This window comes from Lynx canadensis, chromosome E2 (assembly GCF_007474595.2).
Source record: "Lynx canadensis isolate LIC74 chromosome E2, mLynCan4.pri.v2, whole genome shotgun sequence".
In the NCBI taxonomy this organism is placed as follows: Eukaryota; Metazoa; Chordata; class Mammalia; order Carnivora; family Felidae; genus Lynx; species Lynx canadensis.
In genome coordinates this window covers 56,427,615-56,437,868 of record NC_044317.1, presented here as the reverse complement: position 1 = coordinate 56,437,868, position 10,254 = coordinate 56,427,615, and the positions used below count along the sequence as shown (strand labels likewise).

Sequence of the window (10,254 nt, the reverse complement as noted above, 5' to 3'; positions counted from 1 at the left end):
GTGCTGACAGCTCCGAGCCTGAGCCTGTTTCCGATCTGTGTCTCCTCTCTCTCTCTGACCCTCCCCCGTTCATCCTCTGTCTCTGTCTCAAAAATAAATAAACGTTTAAAAAAATTTTTTTTTAAATGTCCATGTAGGAAACAGAGAAAGCAGATAGGTAATTAAATGATAGCAGAAAACTATCCAGGACCAAAATGTAAACCCAAAGAGACAAACTGTAAAAATCACTGAGAAATTAGGACCTGAAGTGTAGAACCACTGAATTTAAACATACACGACAGGGGACAGCACAGACTTTATGACGCAGAAGAGAGAATCGGACAATCTAAAGACCCCTTGTTTTAAATTATCTAAGAGGACCAAAAAAAAAAAAAAATGTGGAAAATGACAAAGTCTAGGGACACATGGGACACCTACAAGTGAACCATATACATATTAAGGGGACCCCATAAGAAAGGAGAGTGAAAGAGGGCAGAGAGTTTCCATAAAGAACTAGACTTGTAGGTCCAATGTATGTGGAAAGGAGACAAATTAACAAGCTCGGCAAATTCACAGTAGGATAAATATCAATGGTGGAGATGGTATTAAGGAAAGCATTTGTTATGATGAACACTGTGTGTTATATGTAATTGATGAACTGCTGAATTATACTGAATCAATATTGCACTGTATGTTAACTATTATTTAAATAAAATTCAAGAAAAAAAGACAAGACATGACACAGTGACACGTTGTAATTAACCTATCATAAATGACCAGTGGAAGAATTTTGAAAGCATGACAAAAGCAACTCATCTTGTATAAGAGCTCCTACAAGACTGTTACTAGGATTTCAGTAGACCTTATAGAAAGAAAAGCATGGAACAATGTATTCAAATACTGAAAGACCAAAAATATCCACCAAGTGGGAATGCAAGCTGGTGCAGCTACTCTGGAAAACAGTATGGAGGTTCCTCAAAAACTAAAAATAGAACTACCCTACCACCCAGCATTTGCACTACTAGGCATTTATCCATTGGGATACAGCTGTGCTGTTCCAAAGGGGTACATGCACCCCCATGTTTATAGCAGCGCTATCAACAATAACCAAAGTATGGAAAGAACCCAAATGTCCATCGATGGATGGATGGATAAAGAAGATGTGGTATACATATATAATAGAGTATTCCTTGGCAATCAAAAGAAAGATATCTTGCCATTTGCAACTATGTGGATGGAACTGGAGGGTATTATGCTAAGTGAATTAGAGAAAGACAAAATCATATGACTTCACTCCTAAGAGGACTTTAAGAGACAAAACAGATGAACATAGAAGAAGGGAAACAAAAATAATATAAAAACAGGGAGGGGGACAAACAGAAGAGACTCATAAATATGGAGAACAAACTGAGGGTTACCGGAGGGGTTTGGGAGGGGGGATGGGCTAAATGGGTAAGGGGCACTAAGGGATCTACTCCTGAAATCATTGTTGCACTATATGGTAACTAATTTGGATGTAAATTAAGAACAAAAAATTATATTAAAAAAAATCCACCAAGAATACCCTACTTGGCACAACTGTTTTCCATGAATGTAGAAATGCACACTTTGCCAAGGAAAAACCTGTCTACGTTTATCAGCAGACCTGTCCTATAGGAAATGTTAAAGTTCTTCTAGGGGTGCCTAGGTGGCTTGGTTGGTTAAGCGTCCAACTTCTGTTCAAGTCATGATCTCATGGTTTATGAATTGCCAAACCAGAGTAAGACAAAATATAACTCAAGAAATTCTACATAAATAAAAGATGAATTATTTAAAGGAAGCCTATATATAGAGATATAGAGGCATATATATGTATATATGTATTTTTTCAACCTCCTTTACTTTGAGAGAGAGAAAGTTAAAGCAAAGGAGGAACAGACAAAGAGGGAGAAAGAAAGAATCCCAAGAAGGCTCCACAGTGTCAGCACAGAGCCCAATGCAGGCCTCAGACTCCCAGACCGCGAGATCATGACCAGAATCTAGGCATCCCTATGTAGCTATAATTTTCAACTGTGACTGTGTACCCATGAAAAAGAAACATGTTGAGTTGTTGGCATGTCTTCATGGGGAGTAAAACTGTAAAGAATATTCATTAAAATCAACCATGGAAAGCTCTAATGAAAACTTTCATGCATTAAGCACTTAAGACATTAAAAAATGTATTCTGTTAATAGATCCCTAATATATTAATAATAGTTAATAATTTAAGGGCATAATCCATTCTTTATTTTTTAATTTTTTTTAATGTTTATTTACCTTTGAGAGAGAGAGACAGAGCGCAAGCAGGGAAGAGGCAGAAAGAGAAGGAGATGCAGAATTCGAAGCAGGCTCCAGGCTCTGAGCTGTCATCATAGAGCCCGATGGGGATGCTCAAACTCATGAACCACAAGATCATGACCTAAGCTAAAGTCTGAAGCTTAAACAGTGAGCCACCCAGGTGCCCCTATAATCCATTCTTTAGAATCAAGCAAACAAAAACTTTCATTTCTTTTTATGTTTTTTTTTAAAGTTTATTTTGAGAGAGAGAAAAGAGAGGAGGAAGAGGGGCAGAGAGAGGGAGAGAATCCCAAGGAGGATCCACAGTGTGGGTGCAGAACTGGACTTAGGGCTTGAACTCACAAACAATGAGATCATAACCTGAGCTGAAACCAAGAGTCAGAAGCTCAACCTTCTGAGCGACCCAAGTGCCCCAAAAGCTTTCATTTCTGAATAAACATCATAAAATTGTAAATATGCCAACAATCACTTATTATAAAAATCTTTGGTATTAAATTCAGATATTCTGAGGAAAATAGAAAAACCAATGATTCATTTTTCCTGGAGTAAAATTATATTTATAATTAAAAATTTTTTCTAAATATACGAATTTTACTAGTTATATACCTTCTCATAAAGCACATGCCCATGTTATATCAGAAATTTAAAAAAAAACATAAAGGAATCTGATATGTAAGTAATCAGAAAGTGAAAACATATGCCAAGGTCACAGGAACTTCATACTGTACAAGACAAAATCATAAGAATATTCAATAATTAAGAAATACGGTAACATTGAGACTTATTTTAGGCTCTGAGTTTTAATTTTTAAATATTCTAGCTCCCCTATGGCATTAATATACGTAGACTTCTAGGAAAATAATAGATGCTTTAAATTATTTCAACATTGAGGATGCAACACATTGAGTGAATTTCTTAGTTTAGTTAATACAAAGAAAATGAACCTTAAACTTTTATTTATTTATTTGAAGGAAGGGCAAAGAGCAAGTAGGGATGGCAGAGAGAGAGAGAGAGAGAGAACAGAGGGGATGGAGGGAGGGAAAGAGGGAGACAGAAACCAAATGGTTTCTATGCTGTCAACCCAGAGCCCTATGAGAGGCTTGAACTAAGAACCCTGAGATATGAGTTAAACCAAAATCAAGAGTCAAATTCTTAACCAACTGAGCATGCAGGCATCCTGAACTTTTTTTTTTTTTTTTTTTTTAATATTTTGCCTTGAGAAAAAAGAGAGCACGCGGGAGAGGGGGAAGAGTCAGAGGATCCCAAATGGGCTCTTCACTGACAGCAGAGAGCCTGATGTAGGGCTCAAACTCACAAACTGAGATCATGGCTTGAGTTCAACCCAGACGCTTAACCAACTGAGCCAACCAGGCAACCCAAGAAATGAACTTTTGAGGTGAAACAAAGGACGAGATTTTCTCACTTAGGGAGTTGCTTTGTACCTGATGAAATCACTGGATCTCTATTTGTATGGTTAAGTTAAAGCCTCTGTAATACTGAAGGATAAGCCAGAAAAACTTGTAATGTCTCACTCCAGCCTTCCTGGGATTTCTGCACCAAATCCCAAGATGCCCACCACTACCCTGACACACTTCACACAAGAAGCAAAACAGAACTCAGAAATGGATTAGCGTACAGTTCCTCAGAAAGGCAGACATTTCCCCAAGACCTCAAAGCAAAGGGAGAACCAATCAGATTATGGAGGACCTCACTGTGGATGTGAAGAACCCTCAGTGGAACTGAAGGAGAATCCTTAGAGAATGGAAAGCATGGTATGTTGGAAAGCAGATGTCCCATGTGAGAGGAAGAGCCCTGAAACTGGCCTTTTCAACCTAATTTCCATTCAAGGAGAGCTGCTCAACCACATTCTGAGGTCCAATTCCTCCTTCACGACTGGACCTCACCTCTGTCATCCGCTTCATTCTCACCTACCTGGGTGTGTAGCTACTGTCTCCTTTCTCTCCACGGCCCAGACACCCTTCTTGTGTTCCAAAAAGATGACCAGGTCTGGCTTTGACACAACAAGACCTGTTTATTAGAAAAAAAGAATATGAGTGTGGTTGGAGATTCTAAGTTCTGATCCACTATTGTGCTTAGTAGAGCAGAGAGACAGAGTAGAATGTTAGAAAATGATTTCCCAAATGCTGTGGCCCAACATGCCTTTAGAACACACAGGATGAACTTTCCATGTTCAGATCTTGACCTCCACTTCTGAGTACTACCACGACAGTAATGAGTAGAAATTGGTATTTAAGATGTCAGAAATACCATTTTATGCCACTCAGTGCTTAGAATTGCCATTAATCTACAGAAATGATAATGTTATCCTAAGAAAGGGAAAGATAAAGCTGAAAAGGAAACATCATGAAGATTTTTCTCTATATCTACAAACCCCTACTTCTTTCCCTGACTGCAGGGATCTGAATCCCAGTCATTTAATAGAGGAAAATTTCAAGATTCAGTCTTCAAAGGAAGGAACAAACCCCTGAGTGTGATTTGGGAAATCTGGAAGGAGTTAACCTCACCTAAGAAAAGGAGGTGTCCGTAGTTCTCTAACATCACATCCCTGTATAGTTCGCGTTGACTGTAGTTCAGGTATATTAACTCTTCCTGAGAGAATTCTATGGCCACATCCTCGAATGTCAGCAGTCCCTGAAATAAATAGCACAGTTACCAAGTGGCCATAGGCAGATTTCATAATGCTAAGTCAAATGAAAGAGGGAGTTAATGTCAGCAACTGGACCATAAGACCTGACCTTTACTGCTTATGTGCTTGTACCCACTCCACTTAGTCCTATATTTAACCTCTTCTTTCCACATTACCTTTTACTTCAGGCAAAACACCCCATGTGCATACTGTCCTGTGGTGGAAACAGAAAGTATCCAACAAAAGGTAATGACTGCCCTGAGGAAGAGTTTGGATTGGCTCAGTTTGAGATTAACCCCTGACTCACACCTAAGTACATGGATAATAGAGTAAACCACGGCAGTGAGTACAGTTACCTTCACCTCATTTATACATATACATATATACGTATACATATATGTATACATATATATATACATATATGTACAGTTACCTTCACCTCATTTATACATATACATATACATATATGTATACATATATATACGTATATGTGTATATATAAACTTTTTTTTTAATGTTATGTCTTTGAGAGGGAGAGCACACACAAGAGGGGGTGGGACAGAAAGTGAGAGAGACAAGAGTTCCAACCAGGGTCCATGCTCAGAGTGGAGCCTGACTTGGGGCCTCATCTCAGGACTTTGAGATCATGACCTGACCCTAAATTAAGAGTAGGACGTTCAACAGACTCAGCCACCCAGGAGCTCCCTTTTACCTCATTATAATACTAAAATCTCACCCAAGGAGGAGCACAAACTTCATTTACTATGAAATATGCACAGTATGTACACAACTGTTCTCTTAAGGCTTATGTGCAACCTTGTACTCCACTTGACATAAGATGATAGTCTCCCCTTTCTGAATATCCACGCTAACCCTAAATCAAAGGACACCATTCCCCCTTCCTCCATGAGTATCTGATTTGGAAGTTCCTCCCTGTGATTTCCTTGGTTCTTGTAAATCATTTTGCTTGCTCACATCCTCACCTGGTATAGTTTTTTTGTGATTCACCAACGACTGAACTTCTGTTAGTTCAGTTAGATCAGGAGAACTGGTTCTGGCTTAGGTGAGTTTCCTGCTTGATGAGGTAAGATTATTTTTCACCCAGTATTATGCTCTAGTATATTCTTTACCTTGGAGGTAAGAACCTTTATAAATACTGTGTTTATTCAAGAGAATTTGTAAAATGAAGGCATCAACACAGGCATATACATTTTGAATATTGTATTTACATCATATGGTACATGTGCTATCTATTTCTTAAATGGAAAGTTTTGGGGAGTGACATGTATTTAGCATATTGTAATGTGAATTAGAATTTCACAACAGGACCTTGGGGATCTTGTTAAAACGCAGATACTGTTCAGGAGTTCTAGGATGAGGTAGTTGTCTGCATTTCTACAAAGCATTAGTCTATGGGCCAGGAGATACATATTTCAATAACGAAGAAGTAGAACTCAAAGACAAGAACTCTTGGAGAACTTGGAACTGAATGGGATTTATAGCAATTACAGGTTCTTCTAGAATAGCAAGAAACGTAACAGCAAGCCTTTCGAGGCATGTCCTGGTTAGTAGATAGCATCTAACAGTTTCATAAATTCATGGAAAATAAATAATAACAATCTAAGAGAAGAAACACATTATTCTTCTATTTTTAGCAAATGTTTTGTCAGTCATCTAGTACCTGGTAGGGATCATATTTTAACACAGGTCATCTGACCTAGAGTTGACCCAAAATAACACACTGGTCAATATGGAGAAGGGACCCTAAAGCAATGTTCATAACAGGTGTCAAACCTGAGAAAAATGATGGAAAGAATAAGGTATGCACACAAAATTGATCGATCTTTATACATTCCATGCTCATATCCATAAATATTAAGGCATTAAATCCTTGTATAGGCATTAAATATGATAAAGTAAAAAAGTGTAATGTGACTAAGAAACATTTCAATGAGGGACGCCTGGGTGGCTCAGTTGGTTAAGTGCCCAACTCTTGATTCTGGCTCAGGGCATGATTTCATGGTTCCTGAGTTCCAGCCTCCACCTCAGGCTCTGTGTTGACAGTGTGGAGCCTGCTTGGGATTCTCTCTCTCAAAAAAAAAAGAGAAAAAAAATTTTTTTTCAATGACATAAAACTCATAAAACTAGTTGTAGATGATGATGCTTATCTATCAACACACTATCAACACAAACACACATTATGATATATATAATGTTATTATTTCTGGGTCTAGTATGATGAGGGATACAATCAGAAAAATTTCCACCTTTTGCACATAAAGCTAACATATAATTCTATAATTTTGATATGCATCAAATAAATGCTGGTTCCTACATTCTTTTTTTTTTTAATGTTTATTTATATTGTGAGAGAGAGTGTGGGTAAGCAACGTGTGAAAGAGGAGAGGCAGAGAGAGGGAGAGAACTCAAGCTGTGACTCCAGGCTGTGACTGAACAACCCAGGTACCACTGGTTGCTACATTTTTACAGGGTCTCATGACTGCCAGTACATCTCACCACTGCTTAATATGGAACTGAATGATGAGCACCAGAGAAATCTTGCAGAAGCAGTTTTACAAGTAGAAATTTAAAGAAACATTTGTGATTGAACACTCTGTGCACCTACCCTCCCCTTGAACATAGAAGCTTCATGCAGCCAAAGTACAGTTCTTTCTGCCCATGGGTCCTGTCCCTGTGCTACTTCAATAATCTATCTGGCACCAGAGAGTATCTCAAGAATTGTCTTGACCGTAGTACTCCATGATCTCCTAACATACTATTTCTTTGAAAGCTTTTTTTATTTTTTATTGAGAGAGAGAGAGGGTGGAGAGAGAAGAAGAGAGAGAATACCAGGAGGGGCGGGGGGGGGGGGGGGGGGGGGGAGGGAGGGAGAGAGAGAGAGAGAGAGAGAGAGAGAGAGAGAGAGAGAAATATGGAGAGACCTGACTCCTGTTCACCTCGTGCAGAGCTCCAGCTCAGGATCGGTGAGATTATGACCTGAGCTCAAGTCAGATGCTTAATATACTGAGCCACACAGGTGCCCCTCATTGAAAGCTTTTGTTTCATTCATCATTTGTGCTCTGTTTTATTTCGGGATTTTAAGATATGCCGACCTATTAATTATGTGATTCTTCTTTTTCTGAAAATACATAGAAGTAAATAGAGTATGTGTCATGACTTTAAGTTGGGGGGGGGGAGTAGAAATAAAAGACGTTTCTAAAGCGATTTTCATATGTTAAAGAAGACTCACAGGATACTGGAAGTCTGACTATTGTAAAGTTAAGCTAGCTTTTTGCCTCTAGAAAAGCATTAACATTAAAGCAGTTGTGAATTCCTGGAGGAATATCTCCCTCTGCCAGTCTCAAGTATTTCTCCGTAGGTTTTAAGTTGTAAGAAAATTTAATTTCATCTACATTTCATTTGGCTTTGTTCTGCTCATCAGAAACTACAAGGAAGGGGTGCCTGGGTGGCTCAATCAGTTAAGCTTCTGACTTTTGAATTTGGCTCAGGTCAAGATCTCTTGGTTTTTGAGCTCGAGCCCCATGTCCCACTCAGTGCTGACCCTGTGGTGCCTCCTTGGGATTTGTAATCTCTACAACTCTCCTGCTCTCACTCTATCGCTCTCAAAATAAATAAACTTAAAAAAGAAAAGAAAAAAACTACAAGGTAGAAAAATATATATGCAAGGAAAGAGAAACTAGGAGAAAGAAGTTTCCAGTTTAAATGCGATGGTGTCTGGAAATTGCTCAGGGAATAGGCCTAAAATCATTATAACTGATAAGAAGGAAAATATGAATGTTATTGGGGGGAAATCTGGCAGAGAGCCAAAGCCAAGGAATAGAAGGTAACATCAGCTGCAAGTACACCATTCATGTCAGTGCCTAAGGCACACCTCAGGACACATGGTCACCAGTGTGTTCTTGTGACCCCAAACAGTAAATCACAATATAAACAACTTTGAGGATACGGTGGATTTATACAGCCTTCAATTACATATAGTTTCCAGGTCTTGTAATATCTAGAATATCTTAAAGTGACTTTTCCACATCCTAAAGAGCAGGAGCATTCCAGTTATTCTGTGCCTCATATCTGTCTGGTGTATTTGTGCATTTTCATAATCCTACTCTACCCGGGGCAGAGAAAGCATTCAGATAAGACCTCCATGGGAATGGTTTTCCTTGATTGCTATCCCAGGACCAGACCCCATCAGCAACAGGAAATTTGGCCTCAACCCCTTCCCCTCTGGATCTGTCACAAAGGGAATATTTTCAATACTTGCAGGAATTTAATTCAAAGTGACAACTGCTGTCGCTATACTGATAGCCATGTTGGACAGAAGAGAGGGAGGTCTCTGGGATATAGGGGAGGAGTGTTCTAAAGACATAACCTAGAGTATCATTTCTGAAAGGTTAGTAATTCGGTGAAAACACAAAGCAAACCGTCAGAACTGATAAAAAAAAAATCATTGGCATTTAAAAAATTTTTTTATTTAGAGGGAGAGAGAGAGAGAACATGCATGCAAATGGGGGACAGGGACACAGGGAGAGAGAAGAAATCTTAAGTGGGCTCTAAGCTTGCCAGGAACCTCAACTCAGGGCTGGATCACAGGTCCCTGGGATCATGACCTGAGCCCAAATCAAGAGTCTGATGCTCAAATGGCTGAAGACACCCAGGTGCCCTGCAATTTCTACACACCCGGAATTCAGGAGAAAAAGATCACAGGTCCTCCGGCCTGGGGCGCAAGGCTTACCTGAGAACTGGCCATTTTTTCTTTCACCTCCTCTTCAAGATTTCTTTCTCAGAAGATCTTTGTGGAGAAAACACAGCACAAGTAGGAGAAAATGTCGGTAAAGACACCAACACTGCCTCTTCACCTCCTGTAACCTGATCGCCTGCAGGCAGGGCTTTGAAATGCAAAAAAGGCCCAAGTTCCTAGTCCTTTGTGTCAGGAGCTATTCAGAAACTGTCAGCTCCCACTTGGAGACCAATCACTGAGTTTCCCTTCTCTGCTTTCAGGGGGCCTCCCCTCCCACAGAAGCCCACAAATTCTGCTTGAGCATAGAAACAGTGTGCTACAGGACTTGACCCTCCCCAACTCCTGTACAGGAAACCCTTGAGCCAAAGCCTGCACTCAACTCTGATAAATTAATGGGAAACCTTCCTGCTCACCTCTGGGCCTCACTTAGAATTATAATAGGAAAAGATAGGATTCAGTAAGCAGAAAGGGAAAGATTAGGGCCTGAGGTCCCTGGGTGGGGAAAAACACTTTTTGGAACAATGCAGGGAGTGTCTGACTGCAGCAAACCCCCTCA

General features: G+C 39.6%; 1 protein-coding gene across 1 annotated transcript; it reads right to left on the bottom strand.

Moving 5' to 3' along the window:
• Positions 1-4,219: 4,219 nt before the first annotated feature.
• LOC116737781 (putative protein ZNF720) lies at positions 4,220-9,707 on the bottom strand. Its single transcript, XM_032591300.1, has 3 exons — positions 9,693-9,707; positions 4,821-4,947; positions 4,220-4,323 (listed from the first exon to the last, which is right to left on the bottom strand). Exons 1-3 carry the CDS (start codon positions 9,705-9,707, stop codon positions 4,220-4,222), a joined length of 246 nt encoding a protein of 81 aa, XP_032447191.1.
• Between the last annotated feature and the right edge of the window lie 547 nt (positions 9,708-10,254).

Excerpts from the sequence above, each read along its gene's own strand:
- LOC116737781 (XM_032591300.1), bottom strand. Across the intron at positions 4,324-4,820 it reads CGGACACCTCCTTTTCTTAG|GTCTTGTTGTGTCAAAGCCA; the intron begins GTGAGGTTAACT and ends TCTAATAAACAG.